Genomic DNA, 13,802 nt, shown 5'->3' on the forward strand with positions numbered 1-13,802 from the left:
CTCAAATCTTGCCCTGGAGGGCCAATGCGCTGCAGAGTTTAGCTCTAACCCTGATCAAACTCAGCTACCTGTGATTTTCTAATGATCCTGAAGACATTGATTAGCATGCTCAGGTGTGTTTGATTAGGGTTAGAGCTAAACTCTGCAGGAAAGTGGATCTCGTGGGCCAGATTTGAGGATCCCTGCAATAGTCTGTCGATAAGAAATCTTTCTTATTAGTGCTGGTTAATGACTAGTCTGAGTAGGCTAGAATAAATAATAAACATTCCATTACTTTAATACTTCAGGACATTACATCAGGTAGTTTTGTACTCCTACTGAATTCAAATGGAAAATGAGTATGTATTATTTTACAGGAGTAATATTTTGTTAGAGAATCTGTACTGTTACTCAGGTATTTGATTTCCACCACTGAAGAATTTAAAGTGTTAAGAGCTGCAAATACAATATTTCAGAACGCACATTTTGTATTTCTCCATAATCTCAAATTCATTAAAAGAAACTCCAGGATCTGAAATGGTTGTCAGATTCTCTATAAAGATACCCATTACTTATTCTGCTAAAATGACTGTCAATTAATGCAGAGCTTGCTTTGTCTTCAGTTGCATTGATCCTAACCCTGCAATGCTTATGTGACATTAGTAAATGCTTATGTTGGCTAAAAATGATCCTAAAAAAATGTCATCATTTACTGATCCTCAAGTTGTTCCAAACCTGTATGAATTTCTTTCTGCAGATACAAAAGAAGATATTTTGAAGAATGTTTGTAACCATGCAGTTACTTTTTTTCCTCCATACTATGGAAGTCAATGGCTGATGGCAACTGTTTGGTTACCAACATTCTCCAAATAACTTCTTTTGTGTTCATCCGAGGAAAGAAACTCATACAGGTTTGGAACAACTTGAGGGTCAGTAAATGATGACACAATTTTTATTTTTGGTTGAACTATCTCTTAAAGAAATGTTTTATAGTTGCTGTGCCAGTCAGTGTCAGTTTCAATGTGTTTTCTAAAAAAAAAAAAATTACACAGAGTTTATTTGCTCCAGAATCCTGTAAAACGAGTTCTCTGTTCAGTGTGTTAATTGGATGTGTGTTTTCATGTAGTAAGTTCCCTTTGGAATAATTGAATGAAAACAGCAGTCTCGTGAGACCTACTGTGGTAAAGCAACTGACAGCCTGTCGAGAAATCCAGGGCCACAGGAAGCTTGTGAAAATCAAGAGAGACTGAGTTTGACATCTGTATTTTTGTTCTACCACTTCATTTGCACGTTCACTCTGATATCTCACTTTAGGAAGGTCTCTGCTATGAGTGCGGATGCATATCCCTGCAGCTCTCTGAGCTATAATAGAAATATCTCAAATATGTTTACATGCATCCTAATAATCTGATTTATAGCTCAGTCAGACTGAAAGCACTTAAATCAGATTCAATACTACCCTGCATGCATTCTGTGATGCCACTGTGCTTATGTTTATTCGCAGAAAATAAAAAGAATAAATAAATGAAAATGTTCAGTACAGTAGACTGAATATTTCCTAGACATCTGCATCAGAAGTTCCTGATATATACATATATATAAATGCCAGTTCTGCTTGTGGTTTCCTTTCGAATAAAATGTAATGCACATTTTTTCTGATATTTGCAAAATTTAGGTTACCTACTGTATAAACAGTGCACTTTATGAATCTGCAGTCAGATTGAATTCCTCAGTTCTAACATATTTTTAGCATATTTTTTCTTAAAGCTTTATTTTTATATTAAAAAAGATGTCAAACATAGGTCTTACAAGAAAGTCTAATACAGTTTACTTAATAGTCATTAAACCGGATTAAAAAAACAAATGCATCTCATTTGGTATTAAAGAAAAAGAAAGGATTGTTTTTCATGAAGAATAAAGTTCTAAGCACACATCAAATACATCATCCACTGTTTTAATGTGCAATGAAGGATTACAACCCAATAATTCCATAGGCACATGTAAAAAGCCAATGTTGGTACTTCAAGTATATTAGTATACTGTATCTATATAGTAATATGTATGCTAGTTAATAGTGAGAATTGGTCCTTAAAATAAAGTTTTGCCATGAATATAACACTGAGCTAGTTCTAGCCTTTTAGGGGCCCTAAGCAATACTTTGGACTAAAGGTTGAAAGGGATAATGTTCATTAAAGCATTAATATGAGCTATTCGGAACTAGAGATGAAGCGGCATTAAAATTTCATATCACAGTGACCAAGTGACCAAAATTATAATGATTATTGACGTATTGCTAAATTGTGCTGAAAATGTTCAGAAAGTACAAAAACAACAAATAAAATTAGCAGCACTACTCACTTCTGTTTGCATAAGCATTAAATTAATAACATTAAAAATGATGGCCAGATTTTATACAAATATAAATAAATAAATATTGATTGGGTAACTTTCAAAATAGCATGTTATCCACTAACAAAAAAAAAAGAAAGAAAAGAAAGTTTTATAAAATAACACATTTCAGCCTTTAAATCATTTTTAAGAAAGAGATGAGTCAAAATTATAAATTATTGGCATTTTTGTCTGCTTCATAAAGGCTATCCTAATAAGATCATTGTTCAATTGACAAGACTTAAATCTTATTATCTGAAGTGTTTTGATTTGCACATGAACTTGTTTGCCTTTTACCGCTGAAGATTTACAACAAAAATATAGTCCAATTTTTACATTGGTCTTAATACAAATGGTAGTAGGCCTGAATGAAAATGTAAATCCACGTCTGACAGCAGGTGGCGCTTATGGAACAGCAGAAATAGAACTGTTTCCAGGTAACCTCTGTAAACAAAGCAGAGCTGCACTTATAAACACTGCTTTATTAGGCATTTCAAGGAGAGAAGATGCATGCATATATTAGATATACCTGCTTTTCCTGGCGCAGTGGGTATGATTTTCTGCTAATTTTGCTATGACAGTGTTTTTGAGAGCATGAGGGCCCCCTGGTGGTTTGGGAATCGAATGAACCTTGCATAGTTTGAATATAAGGATGACCGGCGCTGACACCTCTTATCCCACTCAAAATGACAATAAACATGAATTAGGTACAAACGTATGTTTTCAAAACCAATCCCGTCCCTGTAGGGCTTGACTTCCTTGGCTATTTGTCTGGTTATTATATCTCAACAATAACAGTATAGTGAAGTCCTTTAGCAACTATCTGTAATGTTGCTGTCTAAGGGCATGTGTGTGTCTTCGCTCAGCTTCTTTCATTCCAGCCTAATGGCAGTGTTGAGAATGAGATACTTTTGTCTAGGTTTTAATTAAGAGTTCAGTCAATGGAGCCCAACTTCCCTCATTGTGTTCAGATTAGCCAGCCGACTGATGATGAGGATTGTGGGAGATGAAGCTGGCTCCAGGGGAAACATGTGTTCATATTATCAGACAAAGCACATGTCTCCCTCTGTCTCTCTGGGTAATGGAGCACGCTTTGCAGCACGATATTAATTGAAGGAGGAGAAGAAGCTAAAAAAAGACAGAAAATGGAGGCATTGGCATAACATTTGCACAATGCATAAATTCAGACCTTGGAGAGCGTCCTCATCCTGAGTTTACAGCTCGATAGGCGACAGGCTCCGAGGATAGAGAACCAGCTCAGTGGATCATTTAAAACATGTCTTCCCATCTGATGCGACACAGCTAATGGAGGGTCTCTCAGCATTATAATGTTCACCTGACAGAGCGAAATGGAGCCATTAGGTGGAAATGGCTTAAAGACGGCAATAGAGTGACTGTGAAATATTGTTGAGTGGTTTGGCATTGTTTACCTGCCCTCTCCATACACCACTTTTTTCTGATTTGTTTCTGCTATAGTGGTTAACCGATATATACATCACCAAAGCCTATACATCGGCCAATATTTGGCATTTTTTAATGATCAACAATGACCAGTATTTTTTTCAGTTTGACAGTTATGTTGGACTTTAATTTTGAAAGCAATGAAAACACAGAGTGCACAAAACTCCCATTCTCCGTCTTTATTATTTCTCTGTTTAACAGTTCTGACTATTAAATTATTAGACAACATGTTTAAACAAAGTAAACGGAAAGGGCTTTTACATTTGCCAAAAATATAACTTTTTTAGGTAACACTTTATTTCGATAGTCCACTTTAGACATTCTATTAACAGTAAGTAACTTTGCAACTACATGTCAACTAGCAGTTAGTAGAGTATTAGTAGACTGTCTGCTTAATATCTTCTAACACTTTCTTTGTCAACTTATTCTACTAACCCTAAACCTACCGTCTACTCTGAGAGTTAGTAGACATGTAGTTGCAAATTAATGATAATTAGTTGACATGTAGTTGACATGTAGTTACAAAGTTACTTATAGTTAGTAGAATGTCTAAAGTGGACTATCAAAATAAAGTGTAACCCTTTTTTATATTAAAAACAAACAATCAAGCCAGCCCAGATGAGAAAAAGTTACATAAAAGTAGCATAACGCATTGCTTTCCATAAAAAGTAACTACATAATGTATTTACATGTAGTTGCTTTTTAGGGAGTAATGAAATATTGTAATGCAATTCTTGTAGAAGTAACTTTACCCAATCTTTCTTGTTTCAGTCAAAAAACCTGTTTCAGGAGGAGAACGAATCCCCTATTTCACTCACAAATATGTCACATAAAACATTAAAAATTAATATCTAACTGGTTTTCAAGTCAAGTTTTCATGTTACTTACTATAATATCACTGAACCAACCTCTATACATCAATTTATACCAGCAAAACTAATTTTGTGGTTTAAATCATGTAGAAATAGCTAAGATAGCAAGTGCAGGTAACCAATTTTACAGTGTCTAGAGGAAATAAAATGGGTAGTTAAAGCTGTTGACTTTAAATTTCTAAAATGTTGTGCTCTGTCAGGCAAATAACCTGCTAAACACAATAATAGTTCAGCTTCAGATCTCTTCCATCGTGCTAATTCAAAACTGCGCTTGTGTTGACATGTCTGTGAGGATTTGTCCAACACCGAGGGACACACGTTCGACCCAGATACAATAACAAATGAGACTCAATTGTTGAGAGCATCATCTGCGTGTGAATGCTGATTTATTAATTAGATCGTTCATTAGTTCTGCTCCCCAGTCGGTGACTTTCACTCACCCTGTTTACCTGAATGAGTCTGGAGCCGTTCATCAGTCTAGAAGCCTCTCGGGGACAGAGATTGGGCTCTGGACCAACTACTGTTGTGAAGAGTGTTTCAGATAAATGGACGCTTATGTGTTTGTGCCCCACAGTTTATTGAAATGAGACGACTTGTTCTGAGGTGTCTCTAACCTTGACTCTTAATAGAAAATGTGAAATTGCATCTCCTGATATTATTGCTTTTTCTGCATACTCTGTATTATATGTCAATGCAGCATATTCTATAATGATTCTTGTATAGGGTGAATGGGAAAATAGTTGCTCTATGACTCAATAGCAAAGGGAAAACCCTTCAAATAGTGACAGATCAGCCATATTGGCTGCTATTGATAAAAATGGTCAAGTACAATAGTTGCTGAGAGAAACAATGATTATAATATATGTTTGCTCTCCTTAAGTTGCATTTATCATATGAACCTACAGTAACTTCAAAGTTAAAGGGATAATTTAAAAAAATGCAGGTCAGCAGTTTCTGTCACTTTGAGAGTCAAAAAAAGGCATATCAGGCGACACAAAATTAATAACCATGACGATATATACTGAGGTCTTGTGAAGTGAAACAATTGGTCTGTGCAAGAAACTGAACATTATTTACAACATTATTACCTGTAATTCAGAGCCTCATGCAAACGGGAAATCTGATTCTTTTTGGCATACTTGTTCTTTCTGATAGGTTTCAATAACCATGAGAAACCATTAAAACATTCATTTGGCCCCTTCATTCAAGAGCTGGGTTCACGCATGTGCATCTCAGCGGCTCATCATTCTAAAACGAACGGATTCAAAAGAAAGATTTGTTCATGAACTGAACTATTTGCCTGTGGCTCTGGATTACAGGTAATAATGTTGTAAATAATGTTCAGTTTTTTGCACAGACCATTTCATTTCATAAGACCTCAATTTGCACAGATCATTTCACTTCATAAGACCTCAATATATCATCAGGAGCCATGGGTATTATTTTTGTGTTGCCCAATTTGTTCTTAAGTGCCATAGCTGCTGACTTGCATTTTATGAATCACCAAGGACCATGGTTTCATCTAAAAATCTTTAAGAAGAAAAGTCACCTACATCTTCGATGGCCTGTGGGTGAGTTAATTAACAGCTAATTTTCATTTTGGGGTGAGCTATTACTTCAAAATGCATCAAGAGGCTTCTGTTTTGATTGCAAAGTAACAGATAAACACATATAATATACACAAATATACATGTAATTTGTATACTAATATACACAGATACATTACTAAAGTGCATTGATTTTCATATTTACACATATGTGTGCCTAACTGTATTGGATGTGCACTTGTAGTGAATTGTTGCAGATAATGTAAAATTAATGAAATTAAAAAAATAAATTTCCTTTACTGTTTCTTAGCACACTTTTTTTTTAAAGTGCACTTTTGCAATCATGTCAAATTAAACACTTTACTTTAAAGGACATTTTAAATCAGTGTTTTGCAGTGTTTGCTTTTTTTGTTGTTAAATACAGTTTACTGTAGTTTGTTATTTGATATTACATTTAAAGTTAACATGATGTACTAAATGTCCTAAAACGCAAATTCATCATTACAAATGACATACATTAAAGTATATTTTAGTCTACCATAAATAAATACATTTGGCAATACACTTTAACCATATTTCAATTGACAATAACATTTCTGAATTTCTGAAATAAAAAATTCATATAAAAATGTACTGTAGATGAGTCAGAAAAACACTCTAGTTCCACAAAATTGCATTTTATATTAGTTTACGGTGTCTGAATTTTTTTTCACATTTGAATATATTCTTTTAAAGTGTAAGTTGTCTTTTCATCAGTATGCTTGAAGGGTAGGTCCTCACAACGATATCTTGCCCCACTCTCTCATATTTAGGTTTGTTAATTTATCTTTGCATTATGATTGAGGATTTGGATGGCTTCCTGTACACGGAATGAGCCGATGTGTCCAGCAGCTGTTGTTAGTCCATTTAAAACCCAGAAACCGCTAAAGGCTGAGCGCTATTGATTGAGCCCTAGAAGAGCTGAAGTGCACATACAGTGTCCTGCAGCAGCACACACTGATGCTGAGACTGTAATCAAGTCCTGTGCTGCTCCTCCTGCTCTTAATCCATTAAGTATTTGACAGCCGTGCAATTGTTTCCACCTACAAACCCTTTGTCAGGTGACAGATCTGGGGTCAGAAAACTGCCCGGTGAGTTTCCCACTGTGTTTGGGGGGGATTTATTTGGTTATTGTCCAGTTGTGTAATGCCTGAGAAAAGGGTTCACCTTGGTGCTAGTGTTGCATTACGGCATGCCTTGCTCAGGTGTAGATAAGAAAAAAGCATTTACAGTATATCTGGTATTTATTGCATACTTTGAACATTTGAAGTGGCGAATATTGTGTTTTGATCTTAAATGCCATGCCTGACAGGATAATAGCAACCACTAGTTGAGACCTAAATATATGCAGCGCTTCTTTCCTGCAGCTTGTGACATTTATCCACAGGGATTAGCCGTATTGCTTATAACCTTATATATGTACAGAAACTGACTGTCTGACTGTCAAAGGCCCAATTCTCTCACTAATATACTGAACTAAATGGATACATAACACTTCTGCTTCTGAAGAGTTCCTTTTCTAACTTCAAGAGGATTCATTTAATCACAGGAAAAGCTTTTTGATCATGTTGCTGCACAGACTGCAGAGACATTGCCAGCACTGTAAAGAAAAGATTGTCAGTTGACTTCAGAAAGTGCTTTATAAATGAACTGGTTTTATTCAAGTCAAAAATATGATTTTAACGTGAGATTCTCTCACTAATATACTGAACTAAATGGATACATAACACTTCTGCTTCTGAAGAGTTCCTTTTCTAACTTCAAGAGGATTCATTTAATCACAGGAAAAGCTTTTGATCATGTTGCTGCACAGACTGCAGAGACATTGCCAGCACTGTAAAGAAAAGATTGTCAGTTGACTTCAGAAAGTGCTTTATAAATGAACTGGTTTTATTCAAGTCAAAAATATGATTTTAACGTGACTGAATCAGCCTGACTACATTAGGTTGCAGCAATGAAAGTCATTAAGGGCAGATCAGGTAGAAATAGCTCCTCAGGGTAATGACAGCACATTATTATTGTGTCCATACATGATATGAAGAATATGAAGGATTTAGATTCATTAAATCTCAATGCAGCTGGTTCTATGGCTAGCCATTTTAACATTTAATCATTAAAACATACTAGTATCTGTTGTTGTGCTACTTGCTTTTTAGCTACTAGTATCTATTCTATTAATTACTAGTACTTATTCTTTAGTTACTCATGCTTCTTACTACTAGTACCTTTTTAAAAGATGCTACTGCTTATTCATTAGATACTTTTTCGGTTACACTTTATTTCGATAGTCCACTTTAGACATTATACTAACTATAAGTAACTTTGTAACTACATGTCAACTAATTCTCATTAGTTTGCAACTACATGTGTACTAACTCTCAGAGTAGACAGGGTAGGTTTAGGGTTAGTAGAATAAGTTGACAAAGAAAGTGTTAGAAGATATTAAGCAGACAGTCTACTAATACTCTACTAACTGCTAGTTGACATCTAGTTGACTGCTAGATATAAACTCGTAATTGTAAGAAAATTTAATTTTTTTCTCAGAATTTGAGTTTATAACTGGCAATTGTGAGTTTATATCTCACAATTATGAGAAAAGAAGACAGAATTTTAGGGAAAAAAGTCAGAATTGTGAAATATAAACTCAGAATTGTGAGAAAAAAGTTGCAATTACCTTTTTTTATATAGAATTGTTTATAGCAATTCTGACTTTATTTCTCAGAACTGCGACTTCATATCCCACAATTCTTTTCTCACAATTGCAAGTTTATATCTCACAATTCTGAGAAAAGTCAGAATTGTGAGATAAAAGTTGCAATTACCTTTTTTTTTTTTTTATCAGTGGCAGAAACAGGCTTCCATAATTCTGACTAATAACAATTTGACCTAAGATGAGTAAAAAATCAGTTGTGATTACTAAGATAAAATAATTGTTACTAGTAACAATTACAAAAGATACTACTGTCTAATAAATAAGCACTAGTGCCTGATGAATTACTACTAATATTTATTAAATAGGTATCTATAGGTAACTAATAGGTAAGTACTAGTATCAAATAAATAAGAACTAATATCTAATGAATAATATCTTTAAAAAGTTACTCGTACCTAAGGAATAAACACTATAATTTGACCTAAGATGAGTAAAAAATCTGTTGTGATTACTAAGATAAAATAATTGTTACTAGTAACAATTACAAAAGATACTACTGTCTAATAAATATCTGATGAATTACTACTAATATTTATTAAATAGGTATCTATAGGTAACTAATAGGTAAGTACTAGTATCAAATAAATAAGAACTAATATCTAATGAATAATATCTTTAAAAAGTTACTCGTACCTAAGGAATAAACACTAGTAGCTAATGAATAAATACTAGTACCTAATAGAATAGATACTAGTAGCTAAGAAGTAAGAAGTATAAATTTTAAGGATTAAATGTCAAAATGGCTTGCCATATGTTTGAATCAGTGAATTTACATAATCATTTGTGAGCTTCTGTATGAGAATAAATTGGGTTTATGTAGATTTTATTCAATGTATTCACCATAACTGATTGATCATACATGTCCATGCATGGCGTCCTGCTGTGTAACTACAGTCGAGGATGTACTGAACATCACTGATCAGTTATTCATCACAGCATGGCTTCACGGGCTTCACGTACTGCTGCTAAAACACTCAGGAACAGAAGTGATTCTGCTGATTACACTGTGAAATCTGCTGTTTGATTAGATAACACATCTTTACATTCCTATCAAGTCTTCATTAGTCACGCAAAATGCCAATGAACTTTTCTTCCTTGGTAGAAAAGAGATGTAAACAGAAATATGTTAAAGGTCAGAAGATACAGGTTCTAAAGCTCCAGAGGAATCAGACGAGCTTGCCATCTCTCGTTTTGGATGGTCTAAGGCTGCTGGGTAGCGGCAGAACAAAGAGAAACAGATCTGACTGAACCTAATAGAGCAATAGAGAGTTTTCAATGTTTTAAACCGGAGCTCTGTTAACATGCCATTGTAGCGTCTGCGTAGCCGTGTGATTTGACTGTGCTGTTTAACCTTAAAATTTAGTTTATAGTGTTTTGAGTTTATTTGAGTGCCATCTTAACCAGATAAGTTCAGAAATGTGTTCTTAGTTGTCATGCATATTTGCATTGTGAGAGAGCAGGGAATCGACCGTCAATATAATACTGACAGTGCAGTTTATTGAATGAACACTTAAATAACACAATGTTTAGTGAACATGCATACATTCAAAAAAAAGAAGAAGAAGAAAAAACAGACCTTTTATCCTGTAATGCAATGCAATGTAAGTCACATGATTGCTCTCTCTGAAATGAGCTTCATGGTCGATATTTTTGCATGTGAGTGTGTGTGTGTGTGTGTGTGTGTGAGTATGTGTGAAAGTGAAAAAGAAGAAGAGCTATAGACCTGTGTGATACCTTTCATGGAGAAAAAAAGGATATATTTGAGGATTAACTCAGATTTATGGCATGTCATAACAATTTATACGTTTCAGCACTGACCTTTCCCTTAGCACTTGAGTGATAGATGTACTTCATTACCATGTTTGAAAAGTACCAAACGGAACACCTTCCCGTCAGAGTCGTACGTGATCAATCAAGGCGGGATTGTGGGTAAGAAGAGCAGGTTTGTGTATGGAGACGACCCTGATGTCATGTTAACAGACAGGCTTGACATTGAGGTTATGTACTGTACGAATATGTGCTGCAGGAAAACACAGAAATATCATTTGAATGCCAAAACAGAATAATTTCCCCTGTATTAACAAGTGTAAAGAGTAGGGTTAGTTTCTATTTAGTGTGTAAGCATTCTGAAATGCTTTAAGTAAGAGAATTGTCACACATTTATGGCCATGCATGGCCTAAAATTAATACTCGGCAAGCTCCAAACGAGAGAAAAATCAGTGTTGGTGATTAGAATAAAGCGTTACCTGCCAGTTTGCTGGAAAAATGTTTTTGTTTAAAGTAATTCTAACAATGCCTGGGAAAGCAATATGGTTTAGTGTGTTTATTATATCTTAAAGACATTAATAATGTAATTATATAAATATGTAATCTGATGCGCTGCGTGTTTCAGAGTTTGATCTTTTCGGTGTTTTCAGTGTCTTATAACATGCATTTGAAAATGCAACATTCCCCAAACATCTTTGTTGGTAATGAGAATAATTTATAAATCTCTTGTCAGCAAAAGAGAAGCATTTGAAGAGAAGCATTATAATAATAATAATAAAGGATTCACTCTCGTTTTTTAATGTGTCACTCCTGAAACTTCACAGTGTGTATGTGGCCAATAAAGCACACTGCACACTGTCGTCCCAGTGTGTGTTTGAGATTGTTCAGTTCCTCCAGTATACTGTGGTGGTCAGAAGCTGCCGGCGGTCCGCATCAGTTACTGTTGACTGCTGTTTTCTTCATTAGATGTAGTGAGACTCCTCTCAGTGGGCGGCTCTGATCCGTCATGTAGAGGAGTGTCACCTAATGACTTATTCATACCATATTTCCTCCTCTCATCAGTCGAGCAGAGCTTTGTATACACTGTCGTCTTCTGCGCTGCCTCCGTGCCGGATACAAGAAATCTTCCTCCCACTCGAGGGGTCTTAAAGAGCGGCTCAGCGGGTGGGCTGTGTTTGCATAATTTTATTGCCAGTGAGGAATAAACAGTCACTACCACACTTGATTAATCATGGTTCTCATTTTCCCCGCCGTCTTTTATAGACATAAGTGCTGCGGAGCCGCATGGGAATTAATGTGACAGTTTAAAACATGCTTGCTAATCCCTCACCGCCGAAAGAAGCTGTGATACAGCTAAAGTGTCTAAATGAGAATGTTTACCGTTTGTCTTTGAGTGTAAATCGCAGGATTACAGTGAATTAATTGAGACCCCTGCACTGAACGACTGTCCAAAAATGCAAATCGCAAACGCGTCCGTGCATAAATGCAAATGCATAAATGCCTTCGGACATATCCAGCTAATTAAATTCCTCTGGTGTGCTTTACAGGAGACACGTGCACCATGGCGGAGTACAACAAGCTGAAGAGCATGCTGCTGGACATGCAGCCCAGGACCTCCATAGACGGGCAAGCAAACGCCATGGACCAGAGGAGAATCCTTGTGGACACAATGTTCAAGTATATAGACAGAAACCAGGACGGCCGTCTGAGCAGTGAGGAGCTGGCAGAGGTGAGGGTTGCAGTTCAAAAAGATATGGAGGAATATAAGCAAGGAATAGTGTACCTTCAGCCGGTCATTTCGCTCCACTCTGAAGGGGTTTATTTTTCTATAATGACCGCCGGACTGCACATTATCCTGCATATTATGTCAAAGATTAGGAAATATTTCAGAGTCATTATTTACAGAATCATTCCAAACCAATAATCTGCTGTTTTTCTGTGAAACCCAATGTAGAGGAATCATTATTCTTCTATTCAGTTCACTTCCATTCATAGTGAAGTTGCTTGTTGCACAGCTACTGACCGAATAAATAAAATGAAATATTAATTTGAGTTTTACAGTTTTACCTGCTTATTATTTTAAAGCTTCCACTAACCCTTGTGAGAAAAGAAAAAGAAATGTAGTACACTTGTAAACAAATGTAAACACTTACATCACTATGATTCTTAATACACTTTTAAAACTCATTGCAATTTAAATCATTACGCTTTAATCATCTTTTGTCATATTTTAAAGAACTACACTTATTTTGAAATACATGTAAAGTACTAGATTATCATTTTAACTGTAGTGTTATTTGATATTACATGTAATGTTAATATATTTTAAAAGTACTAAATTTCAACGTCATTATTACAAATGTTTAATTATAAACAAATTTAAATACAGGACATACACATTTCAATAGAAATTACATTAAAGTACAGTATATTTCAGGTTTAAATGATTTAAATAAAGAAATAAGCACTCTTAAATTCAACTAATTGCATTTAAAATAAATTTAAACTATAATACTTTTTTCATGAAAATGTAATCTGTGTAACTGAATTTTTATGATTAGGCAATGTAAGCTTCTGGAGAGGTCATAGAAAGTCATGGGAATTCATCTGTAATAAAGTGTGGGAATCTTATGTCTGGGTCACTCACTGTTAAATTTACACTGCGCATTAGAGTTTAGTCAGACGTAAGGTTTATAAGTGCAGATCATGCAGCAAATACATATGAGTAAAGCCCATATAACATTAATCTGAAAAGACTGCAGCTTGAATTAATCTGACAGTGCTGGATTTCAGTTCTTTCACCAAAAATAAAACATATAGGCCTAATGATAAACTTCAGTTTCTGGGACAGAAATATGACAACAGTAGAAACTAATGAGAAAAAAAGAAGAAGAAAAACTATTGTTAGGTAGTGATTTGAACAAACTCCTAACACTAACACTGCTGGACTATAAAGCAGGTGAAAAAAATCAGACACATACTTAATTACACTGTTAACAACAACTTTTGCCTCAATAAAATCCTAATTTGCTGCAT

General features: G+C 35.0%; 1 protein-coding gene across 1 annotated transcript in view; it reads left to right on the forward strand.

Moving 5' to 3' along the window:
* The window catches only part of fstl4 (follistatin-like 4), a 198,975-nt gene that overhangs the window by 110,859 nt on the left and 74,314 nt on the right, over window positions 1–13,802 (forward strand). The window contains exon 5 of the mRNA XM_016295974.1: window positions 12,314–12,495. Within this exon, the coding sequence (XP_016151460.1) occupies window positions 12,314–12,495 (182 nt within the window). The remainder of the gene's footprint in view (window positions 1–12,313; window positions 12,496–13,802) is intronic.

This window comes from Sinocyclocheilus grahami, unplaced genomic scaffold, assembly GCF_001515645.1.
Source record: "Sinocyclocheilus grahami isolate Dianchi unplaced genomic scaffold, SAMN03320097.WGS_v1.1 scaffold343.1, whole genome shotgun sequence".
In the NCBI taxonomy this organism is placed as follows: domain Eukaryota; kingdom Metazoa; phylum Chordata; class Actinopteri; order Cypriniformes; family Cyprinidae; genus Sinocyclocheilus; species Sinocyclocheilus grahami.